Below are 19,570 nucleotides of genomic sequence, written 5' to 3'. Positions count from 1 at the left end.
AATTTAACTTTTTAGAAATATATTTTTATTAAAAGATTTATAACTTGGGTTGTTAATACGTCACAAAGTTATTTCTGGTCTCAAATTACTCAGTAAATGTTTGGCTTTAATTTTATTGGTCATTAAATAAAATCTGACAATTTTAAAATGAGTCATGGACCATAATTTAACATTAAAATGTATTTATATTGAAATTTCTCTTTAGTTAAAGACGTATATCCCCAATTCTAAATAACTCCCAAAACTCTTTATAGTCTTAAATAATTCACCAAATTATTGACTTTTATTTTAGCTATGGATTACTTTCCGGGAGTTATTAGGGTTTGGGATATATGTCCTTAACTAAAGACAAATTTCAAAATAAATACATTTTAATGTTAAATTAAGAACCATGACTTATTTTAAAATTGTCAGATTTTGTTTAATGATCAATAAAATTAAAGCCAAACATTTACTGAGTAATTTGAGACCAGAAATAACTTTGTGACGTATTAACAACCCGAGTTATAAATCTTTTAATAAAAATATATTTCTAAAAAGTTAAATTTAATATTGTTCTGAGGTTTGTCGCTGGTCTTCAACTCGTCTGATTTTAATGATCAAGAGCTCAAATGAAAGCCCTTACATTACTGAATATTTTAAGCCTAGAACGAACTACAAGCGTCAATAAGAACTGGAGATATAAGAAACATAATGTTAAAACAATTATCAAACTACGAAACGTCCATAAGAAATGTATGGTGGAGAGTTTTCGTTTGAATATATCTTCTAAATGAATAAAGATATTTAAAAACGGATTTTGGCATTTAAATCAGTGTAAAAATGTAGTTGGTAACGATGTGTCACAACACTATCATTGCATTGAAAAAAAAATATGTATGTCCAATATGGCAGATCCAAGATGGCGGCCAAAAACATGTTCCCTATCAAAATGAAGTACTAACCACCCAATAAATACAGGCGGTGGTCCTAAGTCAATATCTCGAAAAATGTGCATAACAAATGCATGTGAAATATGTTTTTTTCAATTTGTCCAATGTTGGGAAAAGCCGCCATTTTAAATTCTGATTTTAGTCACTTTCCCATGGATGGATTTTGTCGGATTTTGGATATGTTATAAAGCAACATTTTCTGAGTTGAATACCACTTAAATCGCTTCTGAAGCAATTTTGCCCAGGTTTAAGCAACCTAAAAGTCTAAGGTTTGCTTAGGTTTAAGGTTTAAGGTAATTTGTCTTAGTTTGACTGGACTATTAACCAAATTTTTCTGGGGTCGATGAAAATCTACCACAATACAATACGCAAATAAAGCTTACACCTTTCAAATTGTAATGCATATGAGCTTTGCACTACCTCCAAGTATTCTATAGTATTGCACGCCTATTACAACACATAATCCCATGTTTTCAACCCTCTCAACAGATGGACAGCCCCTGGGCAAACCTCTATGTTATCCAGTCAGTACACTAATCACTAATCGGTCTACTGGTCTATTTATTCTTCTGCTCCCCCCCTTTTGTCCGAGATTGTTATTTTTCCCCTCCCCTGGCATCAATCTGTCCATGAGCCCTTCTGGTGTTCCTAGACTACACTATAACTGTCAGTCTTGAACGAATTTGCTGACAATTACTTGATTATTTTGTCAAGACGAAAATTTAGAACGCTTGTATCACCCACTGTTGCGAGATCAGGACGCAACTGAGAAGAATATCTATATCTATATCTATATCTATACTATTATATAAAAATCTAATGGTGTCTGTATGTGTATTACTAATAGATGCAAAAACTACTGAACCAACTGGGCTTAAATTTTACAAAAATATAGCTACCATACCAAGGACCATTATAGGGCTATTCACATTTCGATACTGACTGTAGGCTTTGCCCCTGTGGCTTTAAAAGTTCTGAGGTGAACATTTTTAAAGTAAATATTGATTGGTCTCCATGGCTGTGATGAGAACACTAACAATGTTTGTTTACATTTGCTTTGACATTTAAATATAAACAAGAAGAACTGCTAAACTGCATACATCAATTTCAGACAGCTGATACAAAGAAATTAAATATAATATTTTTCATAAATATGAGGTAGGTTTATTTTAATCTAACCTTTTATCATGGATTATTTATTCTCTGTATCAACTCCGGCTCTGCTTTGGATTTTTTAAAGCGTCTTAAGTTAATAATCCTAAGTGAAAATAATGTTATTGATATGTTTTCATGGAAACAGTATGAAAATTACAATGTATAAATGTTTTGTATGAATTTGGAGGCTACTTTAAATAAATTATAACTGCTTCACATGCGTTAGATTAACTTAACATAACTTGCACATCACATTGTTTTTTATATGCATATTTAGGTAAATTAAGTTATTGTGTTTTGCTAAACCTATGCTTAAATTAAACTAAAGAATATCATCAATAACTAAATTGTCGTTGATTTTTGTTTTCTAAAATCTGTTGTACATGTGTAACTATATTTAATTATCAAATGGTAATACAAAATACTCTTATTTTATCTTAACATAGCTTTTAGTTCACATTTACTTTATTTGATACATTTATTATTTGTGTTTTGCCACACTACTGATTAAATTAAACCAAGGAAAATATCATAAAACTAAGCAGTACACAGTGTTCTTTTGTTTCTAAAATCAATGAAATATCTGTTAGGGTACTATGTTTTCTTAATGGTAAGTGTGAAAATGTAAAGGCAATGGCCGATGGAACTGATTAAAAGAAATGGTTTGTATATTAAGTTGTTTGTTGATATTTTTGTATAGTAGAATCAGAGATGCAATGAAACATATACTGTATTTATTTGCTATTACATTTTTTAGTCCTTGATGCTTTGATAATGATATTAGTTTTGTCTGCTGTCTTTAGTGCTAAATTATTTGTTTGAAATTTTTTATAGTACCTAAAGATATAGTTTCTTTAATATTTCAAAAGACTGTATTGATAAGGCACAGCAATATTTCTAAAGTTTATAACAGCTGACTAAGTTTTGCTAATGATTTATTGTGAGTGAAAAAACTGAAGATGAAAGGATTTGTGATTATAAAGAAGAGTTTAATATAAAGATATTTAAATTTAATAATTAGTATTTTTGCAACTTCAAAATTGAAATTTAAAATGTCAATAATAAATTAAAAGATGTGTAATTAAGGGAGATGAAGGTAAATCTGGTAAATCATGTATGTCAAAGTTTTACTCGAAGCAAAGATGTAATCTTTGCTCGAAGATTTGGTCAGTTTTTCTCATATCAGCCTACACAAGATTTAAAATTAATAAAAACCAAAATGGTGGTACCACTTCTTACCAGATTTAAAAGTCATAACTTTAAACGTTTCTATTAAGGCCAAAAAAGTTTAATTTTGTTTCTAAAAGCGTTTGCGCATGTGTAACTATTATATGCAAGAGATAAAGATTAAAATGTTTCTATTTTGTGTCCTCTTCCCGTTGCAAAGCACGGGTACAACAGCTAGTTTGAACATAAATATGAAAGGTGGATGGATGAAATGACTTGTATAGCTTTGTTACTGACTAAGATCAGCTGTTTCTTTAGTCACGACTATTATATTTACAAGAACCAACCAATCAATCAATCAATTAATCAATTATTTAAGATGGGAACGCCACTCTTAAGTGTAGTGCGGACGTTAATCCACACCAGAGAGTATCGCATCCACAGTGCATGCCTATAAATATCCACAATTCGTGACCTACTAGTCCTAGTAGCTGGAACAGGACGATGCGTCCCAGTCTGAACTAACGATGAACGACATTCAAACTGGACGGAAAATTTTGAGTTCAGTTTTAACCATTCTAGATTTTCCCAGAACATAACTTAAACTTTTGGAGTATCTCCTCATCATGAGGACTTTCACTTTTCCAAAGTATGAAGAACAAGAGCATAAGGGTGAGATTGGTAACATTGAGTCATAGTTTTACCAGTCATCTAAAAGCCATTAATGATCTGTGGTGGATGAACTCATGCCTTTCGGACAGAAGTTCGGCGTTCTAATCTCTTTATCAGCCTCACACTTTTGTAACAATAACACTTTTTTCAATGCATCAACGGAAACAGATGATGATCTATCAACTTTTACGCACTGAACTGTTCAATCCCAGCACGCTTTGAGAACATCTCTTATTTACCCTACTGAAAGGTCAGTGATATACAAGTCAAGTGCGGGAACCAAAGATTGATGATGTACCAGTTCACAGCGACGCCGCCCGAAGATCGTATATGAATCGGCCGCAGCGAACCAGGAACGGTACTTCAGACCGAGACTTGTTGATTTATAATCCTCTGGACCGCTCAAGCTGGTGTTGATCTTGTGGGTTCTCTACGGTGAGAGTGCAGTCGGTCTTTTAAACATATAAGTGTCGGAAATGAATTTGAGCGCAATCTATACAGTTGTAACACTTATGTGTCTTTCCAAAACAACTAGACTGCATTGGTTAAATAGTTGTACAAATCTACCCATCTAGGATTACTATAGCCCTACTTATCTTTCGATTTCAACCTAGAGATGAGCCACAGAGAATTTGGAAATTCCGAGGTAGGGCTTTGTTGGGTACATTGAGGAAGTATTTACGGATATTTTAATGCTACTAGTATAAGATAGGGGCCAGCAACGTCATTTGAATATGTTTATGATCCATGCCGGTTCTGTTCAACTATTCGTGGATTTAGGTATAATTTTGTAGCTTATATTCTAGTGGAGGGTCAAATGGTAACAAAAACAGGTAATTTTATTTAGGGCTTTGTCCCCAAGCGTTTGATTTATTTATATAGTTCCTTCTGATTCAGTGATGCTGGCCAATTTTTCTTCCTAAAGCTGGGTTATCTATGCGCGGAAACGGAGCGCGGAGAGCGGACTCTCTTCTTAGGTAATTTAATGTTACTGTTCCTAGAAGTGGAGCCATGTTAATCACTTTTCCTCCCTCCGCGCTCCACTTCTGCGTCTAGGAAAACACGGTTTAAAATGTGACTAGTGTACCTGTTGCTCGAATTCGAGCAATTGCTAATTATTACAGGCGTTATTTTAAAACTAACAACAGCGATAGTTTCTGATGACTTTAAAAGATTCGACTTAAAAATTATGGAAATACTCAAGATGTACATAACAAATCGATATAATCAACATTTCTTGTAAATATCTGATCATTTTTCAAAAGCTGATCTTGTTTTAAAGTGTTTTCTACAAATAGCCTTACTCATAGCCGTATTAGGTTGTCCATAATAACGATTATAAATATAAAAAAAACATATTTCTTCTCCTTGGTTGTGTTCTATGACTCCTATGTTTCCATAGTTTACAAATTGGCTCTGTCAATAATTACTAAGAATTAAATGCAGCACAGTGTTAATTCAGTTTTCTCTTTATTATATAAAATTATCCAGGCTCTCTCGCTTTTTTCCATTGTAATGTTTACGCCAACCCAATAATTTCTGACAACAGCTGGAGTTTCATAACAATTTTTCCTCATGTTAATCTTATGGAGAAATAAAAAACTTTAAAGGGCCCCAGGGCCTCACTCTCAAATTATTTCGATAAAAAGAAAGTTTCCTGCACAACTTCACGTTCTGCTCTTTCCAACGACACCAAAAACATGTCAATCGGTTCAGTAGTTTCGGAGGAGTAATTGTCACAAAAATCCTGCTTGCGTATTAAATAAGTATATAGATGTTTCCATAGTTTACAAATTGGCTCTGTCAATAATTACTAAGAATTAAATGCAGCACAGTGTTAATTCAGTTTTCTCTTTATTATATAAAATTATCCAGGCTCTCTCGCTTTTTTCCATTGTAATGTTTACGCCAACCCAATAATTTCTGACAACAGCTGGAGTTTCATAACAATTTTTCCTCATGTTAATCTTATGGAGAAATAAAAAACTTTAAAGGGCCCCAGGGCCTCACTCTCAAATTATTTCGATAAAAAGAAAGTTTCCTGCACAACTTCACGTTCTGCTCTTTCCAACGACACCAAAAACATGTCAATCGGTTCAGTAGTTTCGGAGGAGTGATTGTCACAAAAATCCTGCTTGCGTATTAAATAAGTACTAGAGGTCGTCCAGTGGTCGAAACTCGACCAAAAATATGTAATGTACTCACTTATCTATTTTCACCCCACACTGTAAATAAAACATGTGATTGGAGTTTCTTCCATTTGTTTTGATTTTCTGTTTATATTTCGTTGTTATTTCGTAACCAGCATAGCAACGCATAAGATCCATGTTAATTTTTTCAAATTTTTAAACTCATTTTTTGTGCTTATCTTTGAGCCTATTTAAATTTATAAAGGGATTCTGCACACCTACAGGAAAATAGCTTTCCAACAGTATGCGTATATTTTCCCTACGATGCACACGAGCTGAGAAAAAAGGTTTTAAAGAAACATGCTTGCCTATTAATATATAGATAGATAGATAGATTTGTCATTAAAAACAGCTGATCCTCCAGTTGAATCAATGTTTGAATACAGTCTAGTAATATTATAACCTCCCTTCCAAACGACAAACCAGATTATAAAAATGATTAAATTGTCAAATTTTTGTAATAATTGTAAATAGATTCTGGTAAGTAAATCACTCGTAATAACCTAGATCTACAATTAACAAATTTAATAATTTATTGATAAATAGTAGTTTTATTCACCTAAATTTTTCAACTATGTCTTGAAAACATCATCTTTGAAAGGTAAGAACTAATCACATTGTTTGTTTTGCCTTGGAAACAAGTCTTAAGCACTATTAAGATGCACAATTTGCGTCCCTTTCATGTTATATGCAACTATTTATATTTTAAATAAGTGATGAAGCAACTCACAAACATTCTAAATAGGGATATATATGTTTAATGTTATAGACACTCTGAAGATGGCACAATGAAGCGAAAGACGCATCAGTGACTAGAACAACAACATCAAGAACAAAAGGCAACAACCAAATATAAATATACCAAATATAAAAAGGTAACTTAATTATTCTTATTTTTGTTAGTCCGAGCATCTATTAACATGGTTGTGGAGATTAGTAAAGAAAAGATTAAACTCAATCTCTTTATTACTATTTATGAAGGGGCGATTCCAATTAGTTGCCAGTAGCTAGTGCGCCTAGGCGTAGGTGATCTGATAATAGATAGTTTCTGTACTGACAGAACCAATTTTGGAATATCACATTTGGGCGTGGTTAGGAAACTGATACAACGGAAATGGAAGAGTCATCTTCTCTTTGGTAGGTCCTTATATAAGGCTGGAAATTTCATCCTGCACATTGTTTTATAGGACAACGCTTGTAGCTTCTACTAAAACAATTTGTCGCAAAAGGATACGAAAGTTTGTCAAATGTGCCCGAAAGACGGGTTTTAAGAGATGCCAAAACTTGGGAGGAGGAATCCAAGCAGGTCTCTAACGGAGAATAAAACGTTTTTCCTCTCAAACAATGCATCCGCTTAGAACCCTTAATCCAAAATAAAGTAATAAAAAAATAATACAGCCTTAAACCATTAATCTAAATAACTACAGTACGAGTGTATACAAGTCGATGACATTGTTCTTTCGAACCTTGTTCTCTTTGGCATAGTCCCACCACCTTTGTGATACTTTCTTATGGATACAAATTACGTGTAAGGCACATTTGACACGAGTAATTTTTCACACAAAAGACGATTAGTATCACATCGCATTAAATATGACACCTACTTCAACAAAGTATTTTATAACCATCCTCCAAGTAATTAATAAAGTGTAGTATCACGCTATGTGGGAACGTACATAGAAACGTCGAAGAGTAACGCATGACTCCAGGCAGTCGCGGTTTCAATCCATTACGCAGAATAAATTTATCGCTGCGACGACTGCGGCTGCGCACAACTTAAAGTGAGATCTGCGCATGCGTCATGTCGCTCAATCAGCACGGCGCAGCTACATGCACAAGCGCTGCCTGCCTGATTAATGAACTCTTCAGCTACTGACGTTCAGTGAGAACTGAACAGTTTCCCTTCGTTGTATAGGTGTGAGTGATATTATATATAATCTTTATACGGAGAAAGTAGATCCATCAAACATCTGAGATTAATTATTTTTTTAGATTCATTCATAAATTAATTCCTTAATTTAACTTACCATAAAAAAACGATTACTTGAGAATAGAAACATTAAATTTTCAGGCCACCCACTTCAGCTCGGTACAGTGTTGCAAGTAGTTGACGACGTTGACGTCACCATCATTCAGTTGACGGTTGACGGTTGACGGTTGATGTCAAAGTGTCAACCACACATGTTACAACTTGCTGGGAGAGTTGAGCTATTAAAGCATTGTGTCACTGGACACAGCATTACAATCACAATGGTGAAGTGGTACGGTGGAAACCGTAGAAAGTCCAGGACGTTTACATAATGTGGACGAGGATTCGAGATTTTAGTAGACACAAGGCGGAATGCCGCTCCTTGGGAGTTTTGAATATGTTGAAAGGATTTTTGGATATTGTAATTTACCTGTGGACAGGCAATAGCTTATATAGATTGGTATATCGAGTTGAAGTGTATGTAAAGCCGATTAATATACTGTAGTGAACAATAAAACGTCAACTACATAAGCCAAACAGTAGAACTTTTAAATGGTCTTTTTGTCTTCAACTTATCCATAAGGTTTATAAATCAATACGGCCATACGGGAGAGTGTTTAATCAATGACTTTGACTTTTGGGCATTGAATTAGATTTGCTAGTTATATATAAATGGACCAGTTAGCATATTTCAATGTAAAAAAAACACATAGTTGTATGATCTACTCACAGACTGTGCTACTATCTACAGTGTTATTTCTCCTTAATTTACAGTATAAGTTCAGTACAGTAGAAAGCTACAGCGATAGTTTGTTGATGTGGAATAAAGGAAGCTAACGTTTCTAATCCTTTTAGTTTGGTCCCAGTTTAAACGTGGTGTATTCCACAGAAATTCGTAATTGCTAACATGACACTGTGCTAACATTCCATCGTAAAATGTTTAATCGTTCAAATAACGTATACTTATAAATACCCAGTGAAGAAACTACTGGTTAAAACCTATTGTTTAACCAAAAGCGAAAACACTGCCGTGACACAAAACTCAAGACATTCACAGAACGTGGAACAAACACGAAAGTAGTTCCGAAAGGTCACACACAAAGAGATACCGACCAGATAATCCAAGCCAATTACCACTCGCCAGCGGCCAACGAAAGGATCAGATCTAGACCACCTTTGGTACAAAACTGAGTTGCCATTTAATCTAGATGGCGATGGATAACGAAGTTAAGCGGGTCACGGCTGGTCGACTGGTTAGTGGATTTACATTTCAATTTGTCCGCAGTTATCAGTAATGGGCCGGTATCAGATGTAAGGCTGCCGCTGTCGTGACTGTCTGCGATTCTTCAGTCTTCACCCACGCACGCACTCAGCGATAGCCACTGGTTTTTGTCCATCCGGCATCGAGGGACCATTTTTCTTATTGGGTGCATTTACTAGTTACTCGCTTTAGAAAAAGATACTTGGTTGGAAAGAGATCGCAGAATATTCAGAATTGGAATGACTGCGTGCAAAAACCCACTGGATTCGTAAATCCTGAATTGGGAGACCTTTTTTAAAATCCATAAACTTACTCCACTCAGTGATAGCCACTGGTTTTTGTCCATCCGGCATCGAGGGACCATTTTTCTTATTGGGTGCATTTACTAGTTACTCGCTTTAGAAAAAGATACTCGTTTGGAAAGAGATCGCAGAATATTCAGAATTGGAATGACTGCGTGCAACAACCACTGGATTCGTCCATCCTGAATTGGGAGACCCTAATTAAATACAAATACACTTCATACTCTCTTGGGGAGCAGATACTACTCGCAGATACTAGCAGAAATTACTAGCTTGGGAAGATATCGCAGAATGTCCAACACTTGGAATGACTACTTGCAAAAACCACTGGATTCGTCCATCCGGAATTGGGAGACCTTTTTTTAAATATCCATACACTTAATACTCTATTGGTTAACATATATTAGCTTGGGAAAAATTGAGGAATGTCCAGTTAAAATGAGAACTACACAGCGTTTTGCTTAAACAGTCACTACTTAATTGTCAATCTGGCATCAGACCCCCATTTTAAATTAGAAACTACTTAAAATTATCCTGGGAAAAGATAATTGCTTTGAAAAAGCTCAGGAATATCATGCCAAATTTGGGAATACAGCACGCACAAACGCACAGCAACTAGTTTAAGTTTTTGTGCATCCGGCATCTAAAGACCATTTTTATTGGGTACATTTACTTAATACTATTTTAAAAAGATATTTACTTGGGGGAAAACGGACTGAATAGTTAAAACGAGAAATACAGGGTATATGACTAATAAAAAAAAACTCACTTATTAACTTGCATTACCAGTGATCACTTGGTATTGCCATGGACAAAAAGACTTAAAATATAGACTGTCAGCCGTGCAGCGGTAACCATGGTTACCATAGGTTCTGGCGCACACTGCTGGGAGCACCATGTAGTTACGTAGCGCGTAGGCCGTTACAACATGGCGCTCCCAGTGGTGTGCGCCAGAACCTATGGTAACTGCAACACAGCTGACGGTCTATATTTAATTCTTTGGTATTGCTTTAGACAATTGATACAATAGTCAATTGTATTACCAATTATCATTTAAACTCCACCTACGAACGTTGCCAAACCGGTATAAATCACATAAAAACTCTAGAATTTCCTGTTTATCCATAAATGCCTAAAAAGGCACCCTGCAATAGGATAATCAAATGAGATACGTTGGAGGCTGTCGGTTATTCAATATTAATTATCTGTACAACTTTCTCCCGTCTCGGTTGGTCGAATAAGAAACCAATCAGAATCAGAGCCTTAATGAAGCAGTTGTACTGTGGGTCTTACGTCAAAACCGTAGACACCTGTCAAAATAATCAACGCTTAGGCATTGGACTTTGAATGTTTAATATCAGTGGGTCATATCGGTGGGAGTAGTCTGGTGGCGTTTCGTTCTGGTAATCCCAGGTTAAAGTACAGAAAAATAACCAATATGGGCTTTAACCATTTGGTTGTGATCCTATTGTTTGGAGCCCAGCTGTTTGATTATTTACTAGTGTACCTGTTGCTCGAATTCAAGCAATTGCTAAGTATTACAGGCGTTATTTCAAAACGAATAACAGTCATAACTTATGATGACTTTAAAAAAATCGACTCAAAGATTATGGAAATACTAAAGATGTACATAACTGATCGATAAAATCAACATTTCTTGTAAATATCTTATCATTTTTCAAAAGCTGAACTTGTTTTATGGTTTTCTACAAAATAGCCTTACTCATAGCCGCATTAGATTGACCATAATAACGATTATAAATTCTAAAAAAGAAACATTTCTATTTCTTCTCTTTGGTGGTGTTCTATGACTTTCCTATGTTTCCATAGTTTGCAAATCGGTTCTTTCAATGATTACTAAGAATGCAGCACAGTGTTAATTCAGTTTTCTTTTTAGTATATCAAATTATCCAGGCTCTTTCGCTTTTTTCCATTGTAATACCAAATTCAAACCCAAATTCAAAAAGTAAATATTTAATTTCAAACAAGTCAGTAAATGTTTGTAGCAAACTTTAAATTGGCAAACTTACTGACTGTTTACAACTAACATATGTTCTTCTTCTCACTTTTAGTTTCTGACAACAGCTGGAGTTTCATAACAATATTTGGTTCCCATGTTAATCTTATGGAGGAATATGAAAGTTTAAAGGGCCCCAGGGCCTCACTCTCTAATTATTTCCCTAAAAAAAGTTTCCTGTAAATCTTGTAAATCACCAAAAACATGTCAATCGGTTCAATAGTTTCGGAGGAGTAATTGTCACAAAAAACTTGCTTGCGTATTAAATAAGTTTAGATATAGGTTTGATGTTTGTTAGACATTTGACATAACGGCACAGTCTTTCAAGTCATTGGTCAGCCTTGAAAAATTTGGATGCGTTGATCACACCAGTTGACCAATACTAGACAACTACAGTCACGAACCATATATTTTCACTACAGCATTCAGCTGGACTGCTTACCAACAACCTGTACCAACATACATACTGTACAAACACCAACATACAGGGAAGGTTTACTGTTCAGATAAGGCAAGTGTAGAGAGTCGGCCAAGATTCGAGCGGAAAATCAACGGTCCTACTTTATCTCCTTGCAGGTCCCCGTACAAGTGAGGCCTATTTACGATGTACAAGCGTTACTGTACAGTGTACATGTACGTGGATGGGAACTATCTAATGTTGCGCAATGCTAATTACGACCCTTATATTGCAAGATATGCTAGTGGGTTATGTTGAAAGGCTGTATGGATATACAACTATATTACTCAAATGTATTTTATTTTAACACAGGAAGTTAGGCGTTCATAGTCACAGTGGTCTTCAGGGGTTTGCATTACCCACAAACCAAGATAGAACTTTTTTATGTGTTAGACACTAAAGAATAGTTAGCAACAAATCCCTGTTAATTCTATTTTTTAGAACCGGTTAAATATAGAATATTATTGTACATACAAAATAAAGTCATGGATCAGCAAAACTATTGTAAATTGATAGCAAACCCCAAATAAAACTTTGTGACGAACTATTACCATTTCATTTTTTAAATCGGTAATCCAATTGGTTGCCGTAGAAACTAGTTTCTATGTGACACTATAGTAATACCATTTACTATTTGCTACCCTTGATCAATAGCTAACTGAACAATCGATAGAATTAATGTTTAACATGAAAATACAAGATAAAATTAATCTAACAATTTTAATAAAGCATTTTTCAATTTAATTCTTAACAATTACACATCTTACATCATCTTACGTAACACATTTCGCAACCCGGTTTCAACCGGTAAGCGTTCAGGTTGTATTTTATAGACCAGGTTCATTATTTGATATAACGTCGCTCTATATGGGGATCAGCTGATTTTATTAGTAATCTTGTGAAAAATTAAATTAAACCCCCATTACAACTTCCTCTCCGACCCGTGAACCTTAATAACAGTGATTTAGACTTGTGTTGCAATTTTCAAATTTGCGCCAGTTTTTGAAATAGGTGTAATTGGTTCCTGGGAATTAGGGGGGCTTTACTACGTAAAATTGGTTGTATCGTTTGGAAATCGATGGATTGGTGGATGGTTTGGAGTACTTTGAAAATAAGATGATGCATTTTAAAATACTTGAAAATTTAAAAAGTTGGTGTATCAATTAATTATAAAGTAACTGAAAGGCTTTTTTTAAATAATTCAAAACAACATCAGTGGATTGGAATATTTAAAACACATTTCCAATTTTAAAGATTTTGAAATTGTAAAAATGTAAAGAGTAAAAAGGTAATTAAGTTAAAATTGTTAATACACCATAACTGAGTAATTAGTAATATAGTTTGGGTTGACTACTGCAAAGTTAATGCATACTTTTTAATATTCTTTTCCCAATCACCTAAAAATGAATTTAAAAAGGGGTTAGTCTCATCTAGTGGCATTAGCTGTTAAAACCATTAGTCAAAGAACAGCAAGAGGTTCCAATGATTTTTTATAAAGTTTAAAATTTTTCTTTTTTTCTTAAAAGTTAAATATTATCCTGTTTTAAAAGCTACATAAAACTGATATTCAAATTTTGTTGCTATTTCGACGCTTTCTCTGGTGTAGTTAAAAGTGAAAATCCCCCCCCCCCATCACTCTTTTCCATATTCTATCTAATAAGTTTACTTTGGTTGATTAATTTTCTCTGCATTTTCATCGCGAAAATAAGATCGCCAAGAAAATTGCAAAGGCAAACGGACACAAACCATCCACAATATATGGACAGCGAAAATCTTGAAGAATTAAATAGCCAAAGAAAACTTGAAGTAGAAACATTAATAAGAGAAAAAGGTGAAGAAAAATGAAACTCTCCACATCAAACTAAAGCACAACACAAATAGCCAAACTAGCAATTAAGAGAAAATTTTTCGATCACATCAGACATCAAATGGTCCAATATTAAAGTTCCATCAATTGAACTTAATTTTAAAAGCAATTTTAAAGGGCATTTTCTCGTTACAAAGTTGGTCATCTTGATACAGGATAAGGATCCCCGGAGGAAAGACAGAACGATTTCCGCATCCAAGAAGACCGCACTCGATAAATCACAACTGATAGTATCAGGTTGGATAGCATTGCGGAGATTACTTACAACTGACTAATACACCACCAATGTCTGTATTGGGATGCTACAGTGGTTCACTGTATCAAACCTTACCTTATCTGCAACTTTATTTTAATTTTGGTCTTCAATATATACACTTACTTGTAGTGTAATCCGTATAAATAGATAAAAACACAATAGGGGTGTTCATAAATAATATTTATCATGATTCATGATTTTCATGATCGTCTTGTATTGATATTTGAAACTGGTGTAAGGGGTGTATCTGGTTGTATAGTGTGAGAATTTCTATGTGAGGCTAATTTATTTAATGTTTGAGCAAAAATACTTAATAGACGGTTCTTGAGGCGGGATGCATATCAGTATTCAAATTAGAAAGTAAGCTTCAATCTTGACAGACGATAAGAGTTAAGAATTACATTTACTTTGTTCGCATTGTATGCCTCTGCAGTTCATACGAATTGTCTTAGTGCATTTCAATTTTGTCTGCGGCGCAAAGGCATTTATTTGGGTCCACAGTGCATTATATTTTAAATTGAATTTTAGTTTGTTTTACAGTAAATTATATTAAAAACTAGGAATCATTCGTTGATCCAACTAAGGTAAAATAAAACTACTTTTACCGTACCAGTTTAACGTTAAACACGTGTTCGTGTTAATCCAACCCATACATAGCTTAATATCATCCTTAATTGAAAACAACAAACACCACTTTGAATTGTTAGAATTATAAGCTATTGGTAACCCCTGAGGGTGTCACTAAAATAAAAAAAAAAACACCATCTGGTAACATGTAAATCGCACTAATATCTTATTTGGTGAACTAAAGAGAATAGCAATAGCGGCGGCGGCGAAAGGACTGAGAATAGTAGTGGGCCGAGTTTATAGCCTTGTAGTACACCTGGGATAATAAGTAGGCCTGGTGTCAAGACATACACACACACTCACGATCAAATATATGAGTGTGCAATACACCGACGCATAAACAACTCAGCACGCGCGCGGAATGTTAATAAATAACGTGAGAAATTGACAATTTTCCTTGGTGATAATTAGACGATTGTTTTAATTAGAAAAATATATGTGACTTAGAAAGTTACACTCTGCTTAGTCGTAGTCGTTAGAATCTTGGAAGTTAACTGAATCATTATGTGAAAATATTGGCCAAATCTTTGGATGTGTCTCTGGTCTTGGTTTTTTTTTGGTAGGGTATGCCGCAGCAGTTTTGACACCTAGGTGACGTCCCCATCTCCAATAATTGATAATTGATAATATGAAGTACTAGCTGTACCCGCGGGCTTTGCCCCGTTTAACTTCATAAGTGAGCTCGTTCTCATAGCTCAATCACGTCCTGGTCTAAGTTCGTTCGCTACGCTCACTCACCTTTAGGTTGGAGCTCGTTCGCTGCGCTCACTTGCCTTCAGGTTAGCTCGTTCGCTTCGCTAACTCGCCTCCAGGTTGAAGTTCGTTCGCTTCGCTCATTCACCTTTTGGTTGCAAATTAGCTGTTGTCATAAATTTAAAAAATAATAATAGTGCTGCACCCTGTTGGTAATCCTTGTAACTTTAATGCTATTGAGCATCATAGAACAGAACCAACTTGTTTAATTGAAACAGCTGTTAAGATTCATTAATTCCTTTTAAATATGAAAAATCATAAGGTTAACATGGGAAACTCCAGAGCCACTGGGGCGGAGCCCGAAAGCCCGATCAGAATAAAAACCACTTAGTTTTCCTATTTAATGTCCAAAGAATCAGTGTACCAAATTTCAGCCTCCTAGGTAAATGGGAAGTGGGAGAACTAGTGACGAGTGAGTGAGTGAGTGAGTGAGTCAGTCAGTCAGTCAGTGAGGGCTTTGCCTTCTATATATTTAGATGATTTTAATCATCAGTACTTATCTAATTGGATTAACTTTACATGATGGTCTTCTTCAGTTGTTTTGTTACTTTACTCTATCTAAAGATGCAACGCATCCAAAATCTCGACCAGAAGATCCTCTAGTTCAAAGCAGTGGTCAAAGCAAGAAGACCTTGGTTCAATCCTAAATTGGCTAGTCTACTTTGACTGGTAATTCTACTCCCTGGAAAAACTTTTAGTAAAAAAATATTTTGACTGTATACAACCATTTGGATGGAACTAAGGTTCAACAGTTTAAAGAAATTTAAACTTGTGAAACGATAATAGTATTATTTATCAAAGCTAAAAAAGATGGGTGTATTAGCAGACTAGTCGGACTTCTGTGCAGGAGGGCCAGGTTCGATCCCTGGTGGATTCGAATTAATAAAAATTATTTGAATTAACGTTTTATAAGTGTTTGTGGTTTTGTTCAAATAATACCACTAATGGAGACTCTAGCGAAAAAGATAAAACAGTTACTTTAAAACTTAAAAAATCCAGCCCTCTAATTTTGTTTGTACCTCGGAACATGTTTCTCTCGAAGCGGAGTCCGAGACGTCAACCACTAGGCAGGAAAACATATAATTTTGTTTTATGGAAGGGATAGTAATATTTCCAAACCTCCTCCTGGATCCTCCTATTGATATCCATTCGTGGATTTCTTGATCAGGATACTTACCTGTAACAGAAACACCAAGTTATTTATTACAATATTACAAACTAATTCATAACCAATGTCTAAGATTATGTATAACATGTTTTAATTCATGTTTATTTTATTCAGTACATACCGATCTCACTTTACGTAATGATTTTAACTTAGATCGAAAGACACTCGCTTTTTGATGGTTCTAAACATGACCCAATGTCCTTGATTCTTGGGATTTTAATAAATTATTTTGTCCAAAAAAGTACTGTAACTTGTTTTTTATAGTAAGTAATAAACTTACACAAAGTAGCTCACCCCTTGAACAAAAAAAATTGATTAAATCCACCCAGTTGTCTCAATATCTCACTTGGTAATAATTGGAAATAATAATGAAGTGCACAAAGATAAATTCACCTCTACCAAGAGTTATATCTACTTTGGTCAATAAAACGGTTAGCATCGCGTTAAAGGTGACATTTAGGATACTTCATACTCAATATGCATTAAAATCCTACCTCACAACCATAACCTCTACAGAAGCCCCACCTCACAAAACCATCCCGTATTGATACGAACAAAAATCGTGTTCGAAAGGCGATAAAATGTCACGGCTTATTATTGTACACCATCCCGCACTCTGGGAGAAAAAGACCGAAACGTGACTGCTTTGAGTACTAAAGAGGTCAACGCTGTAGGAATGTAAATGAAGGCACTAACAGACGGTTTATGATAATATATTGCAGAATGAGCAGTAGGTTCCAGTTGTACGTTGGAGATAGGCTGCATTCCTGGTCTTGCTGGTTGTGTAAATCAACCTCTGACCAGCTGATGGAGACTGCAGCCAAACAGCTGATTAGGTTTGAACTTGCTGAAACAGCTGATTGACTATAAATATGGTGGAATAAATAAGGCTAGGAATAAAGAGTTTGCACTTGGTAAATACTCGTGACCATGTTGTATGTTCAAAACAGCTGATTGAGTAAAGTTTTTATGAATACAGCTGATTCGAGTTTGCATTTTTGATCGAAGACTCCTGATTAACTGGGCAGTTGGTTTGAAACAACTCAATTTACAATCAATACACCCTTGAAAGACAAATTTATCCGTCCAAATAAGTTAGACTTTTGTAAATGAGTGCATTTATGAGTTAGAAATACTATTTAGATTTTCATGCTATATTAAACAATTAAGACGTTGCATTTATTCTACCAATGTTAGCCATTGCATTCTTGCACGAGCCAGCAACACTATCACTAAATATGAATCAATAAAATGTAGAAAGCTACCAACAAGATAGCCAAACCGATGGGCAAAAATGATGAGTAACTAGTATATTGCCTCAGAGAATATTGGTTATATTATTTTAATTGCGGTTATTATAGAGATTGATACATTATGTTGCGGACAAACAGCCTGAGGATCGAGCAAATTAGAGATTAAAGTTTAGTTTACACAGAAACTGGATGGTTATCTAACTGTACTTGAATTATGTGTAAATAGCTTCAAGGTATCCGATCAATGGTGGGGTTTAGATGAATTCTGTACTCCCATTTATAACCAAAAAGGCTACAATTAATGAAATGATCGAAAGGAATTAATCTTTAAAAAATACCAATGGTTGAACAATAAATTGTTTAAATCCTCGTAAAGTCTTGCTTGAATGGGTAAATAGTCTATACAGTAGAATGGGTCCTCAAATTTTTACTAGGACTATACTCTTCCATTACAACATCTGACGCATTGTTATACAGTATTTGGATATCAGAAAAATCTTAACTTCTGGATGAAAGATATTTCAAATTGTATATTTTAAACTTAAGACAATTACCCATCTAATAAGTGCTGTTTGAAAATCCTTTCGAAATAAATACACAATCTCAATGAACAATCAACTAATAAGTCAACAATAACATAAGCAAATCATTTTTCTAGATGGTATGATTCCACGGTTCAAGAAGCCTTTTGATTTTTTCTCCATATTCCGGAACGAGTCATTAAACAAGCGGAGAAAAATATAAACTTGAAAATGCATTTGATAGACATCATTCAAAGGATCCACTATACTTTTGGTTCTGCTAAAGCATTCAACATAATAGAAGATCTAGAAATATGTATATCGCTATAGTCATCCCTACAAAGCCTTTATAAAGTAAGTGATTTGTTGGTGCCATAAGCGTTAAGGCAGCCATAAACAAGACTTGGTGGCTGCCATTGGTGACTGGGAACAATAGACCATCAGAGTGGCAAAGTCTACTAACACCAGATAGTGGACTAACACCTACAGATCTGGAGTGTGAAACATAAATAGTAGTAGTTGTTCATGATAGTCCCGACAGCCAAAAGAAAATTTCGCAAGAATGCGAGGTGAAAAGCACGGGAAACACTGTGAAAGGTAAAGAGAAGAAAAAGAGAATTGTCTGAGTACATCGCGCAAGAGCACTCTATCAACAATTTCAAGAACCTGCTAAAAAAATATTTAATTCAAGTGGCTTACTACAGTGTTGAGTACCCGTGTATTTTAATAGTGTAATGGCGTATTTTGGCAGACCATCGGTGAATAATTGAGGTCTCTAAGCTAAGAAGTCCCTAAGAATAACTGCTCGGGTGGATAGCTCAGGTGCAATAAATCATACTGAATATACTCGTAATTGTTTTAAGAAGATTAATCTTAAAGGTTAGGGGCTGATTTAGTTTATAGGAATGGAGAGTTAAAAGGGACGGAGGAGGAGACCTGTGGAGAAGAAAATGCTTGTAATTACGCCATTAGACAATCGGCGAAGAAACAGACTAGTATAATCT

At 34.8% G+C, this 19,570-nt stretch overlaps 1 protein-coding gene across 1 annotated transcript in view; it reads right to left on the bottom strand.

Annotated features, from left to right (window-relative positions):
- The window catches only part of LOC128996505 (protein Wnt-5b-like), a 73,296-nt gene that overhangs the window by 48,470 nt on the left and 5,256 nt on the right, over window positions 1-19,570 (bottom strand). Inside the window, exon 3 of the mRNA XM_054421882.1 lies at window positions 16,744-16,801. Within this exon, the coding sequence (XP_054277857.1) occupies window positions 16,744-16,801 (58 nt within the window). The remainder of the gene's footprint in view (window positions 1-16,743; window positions 16,802-19,570) is intronic.

Source organism: Macrosteles quadrilineatus, unplaced genomic scaffold, assembly GCF_028750875.1.
Source record: "Macrosteles quadrilineatus isolate MER2022 unplaced genomic scaffold, UCM_ALF_1.0 Scaffold_6__1_contigs__length_79288215, whole genome shotgun sequence".
In the NCBI taxonomy this organism is placed as follows: Eukaryota; Metazoa; Arthropoda; class Insecta; order Hemiptera; family Cicadellidae; genus Macrosteles; species Macrosteles quadrilineatus.
This window is presented reverse-complemented; position numbering and strand designations above follow the sequence as displayed.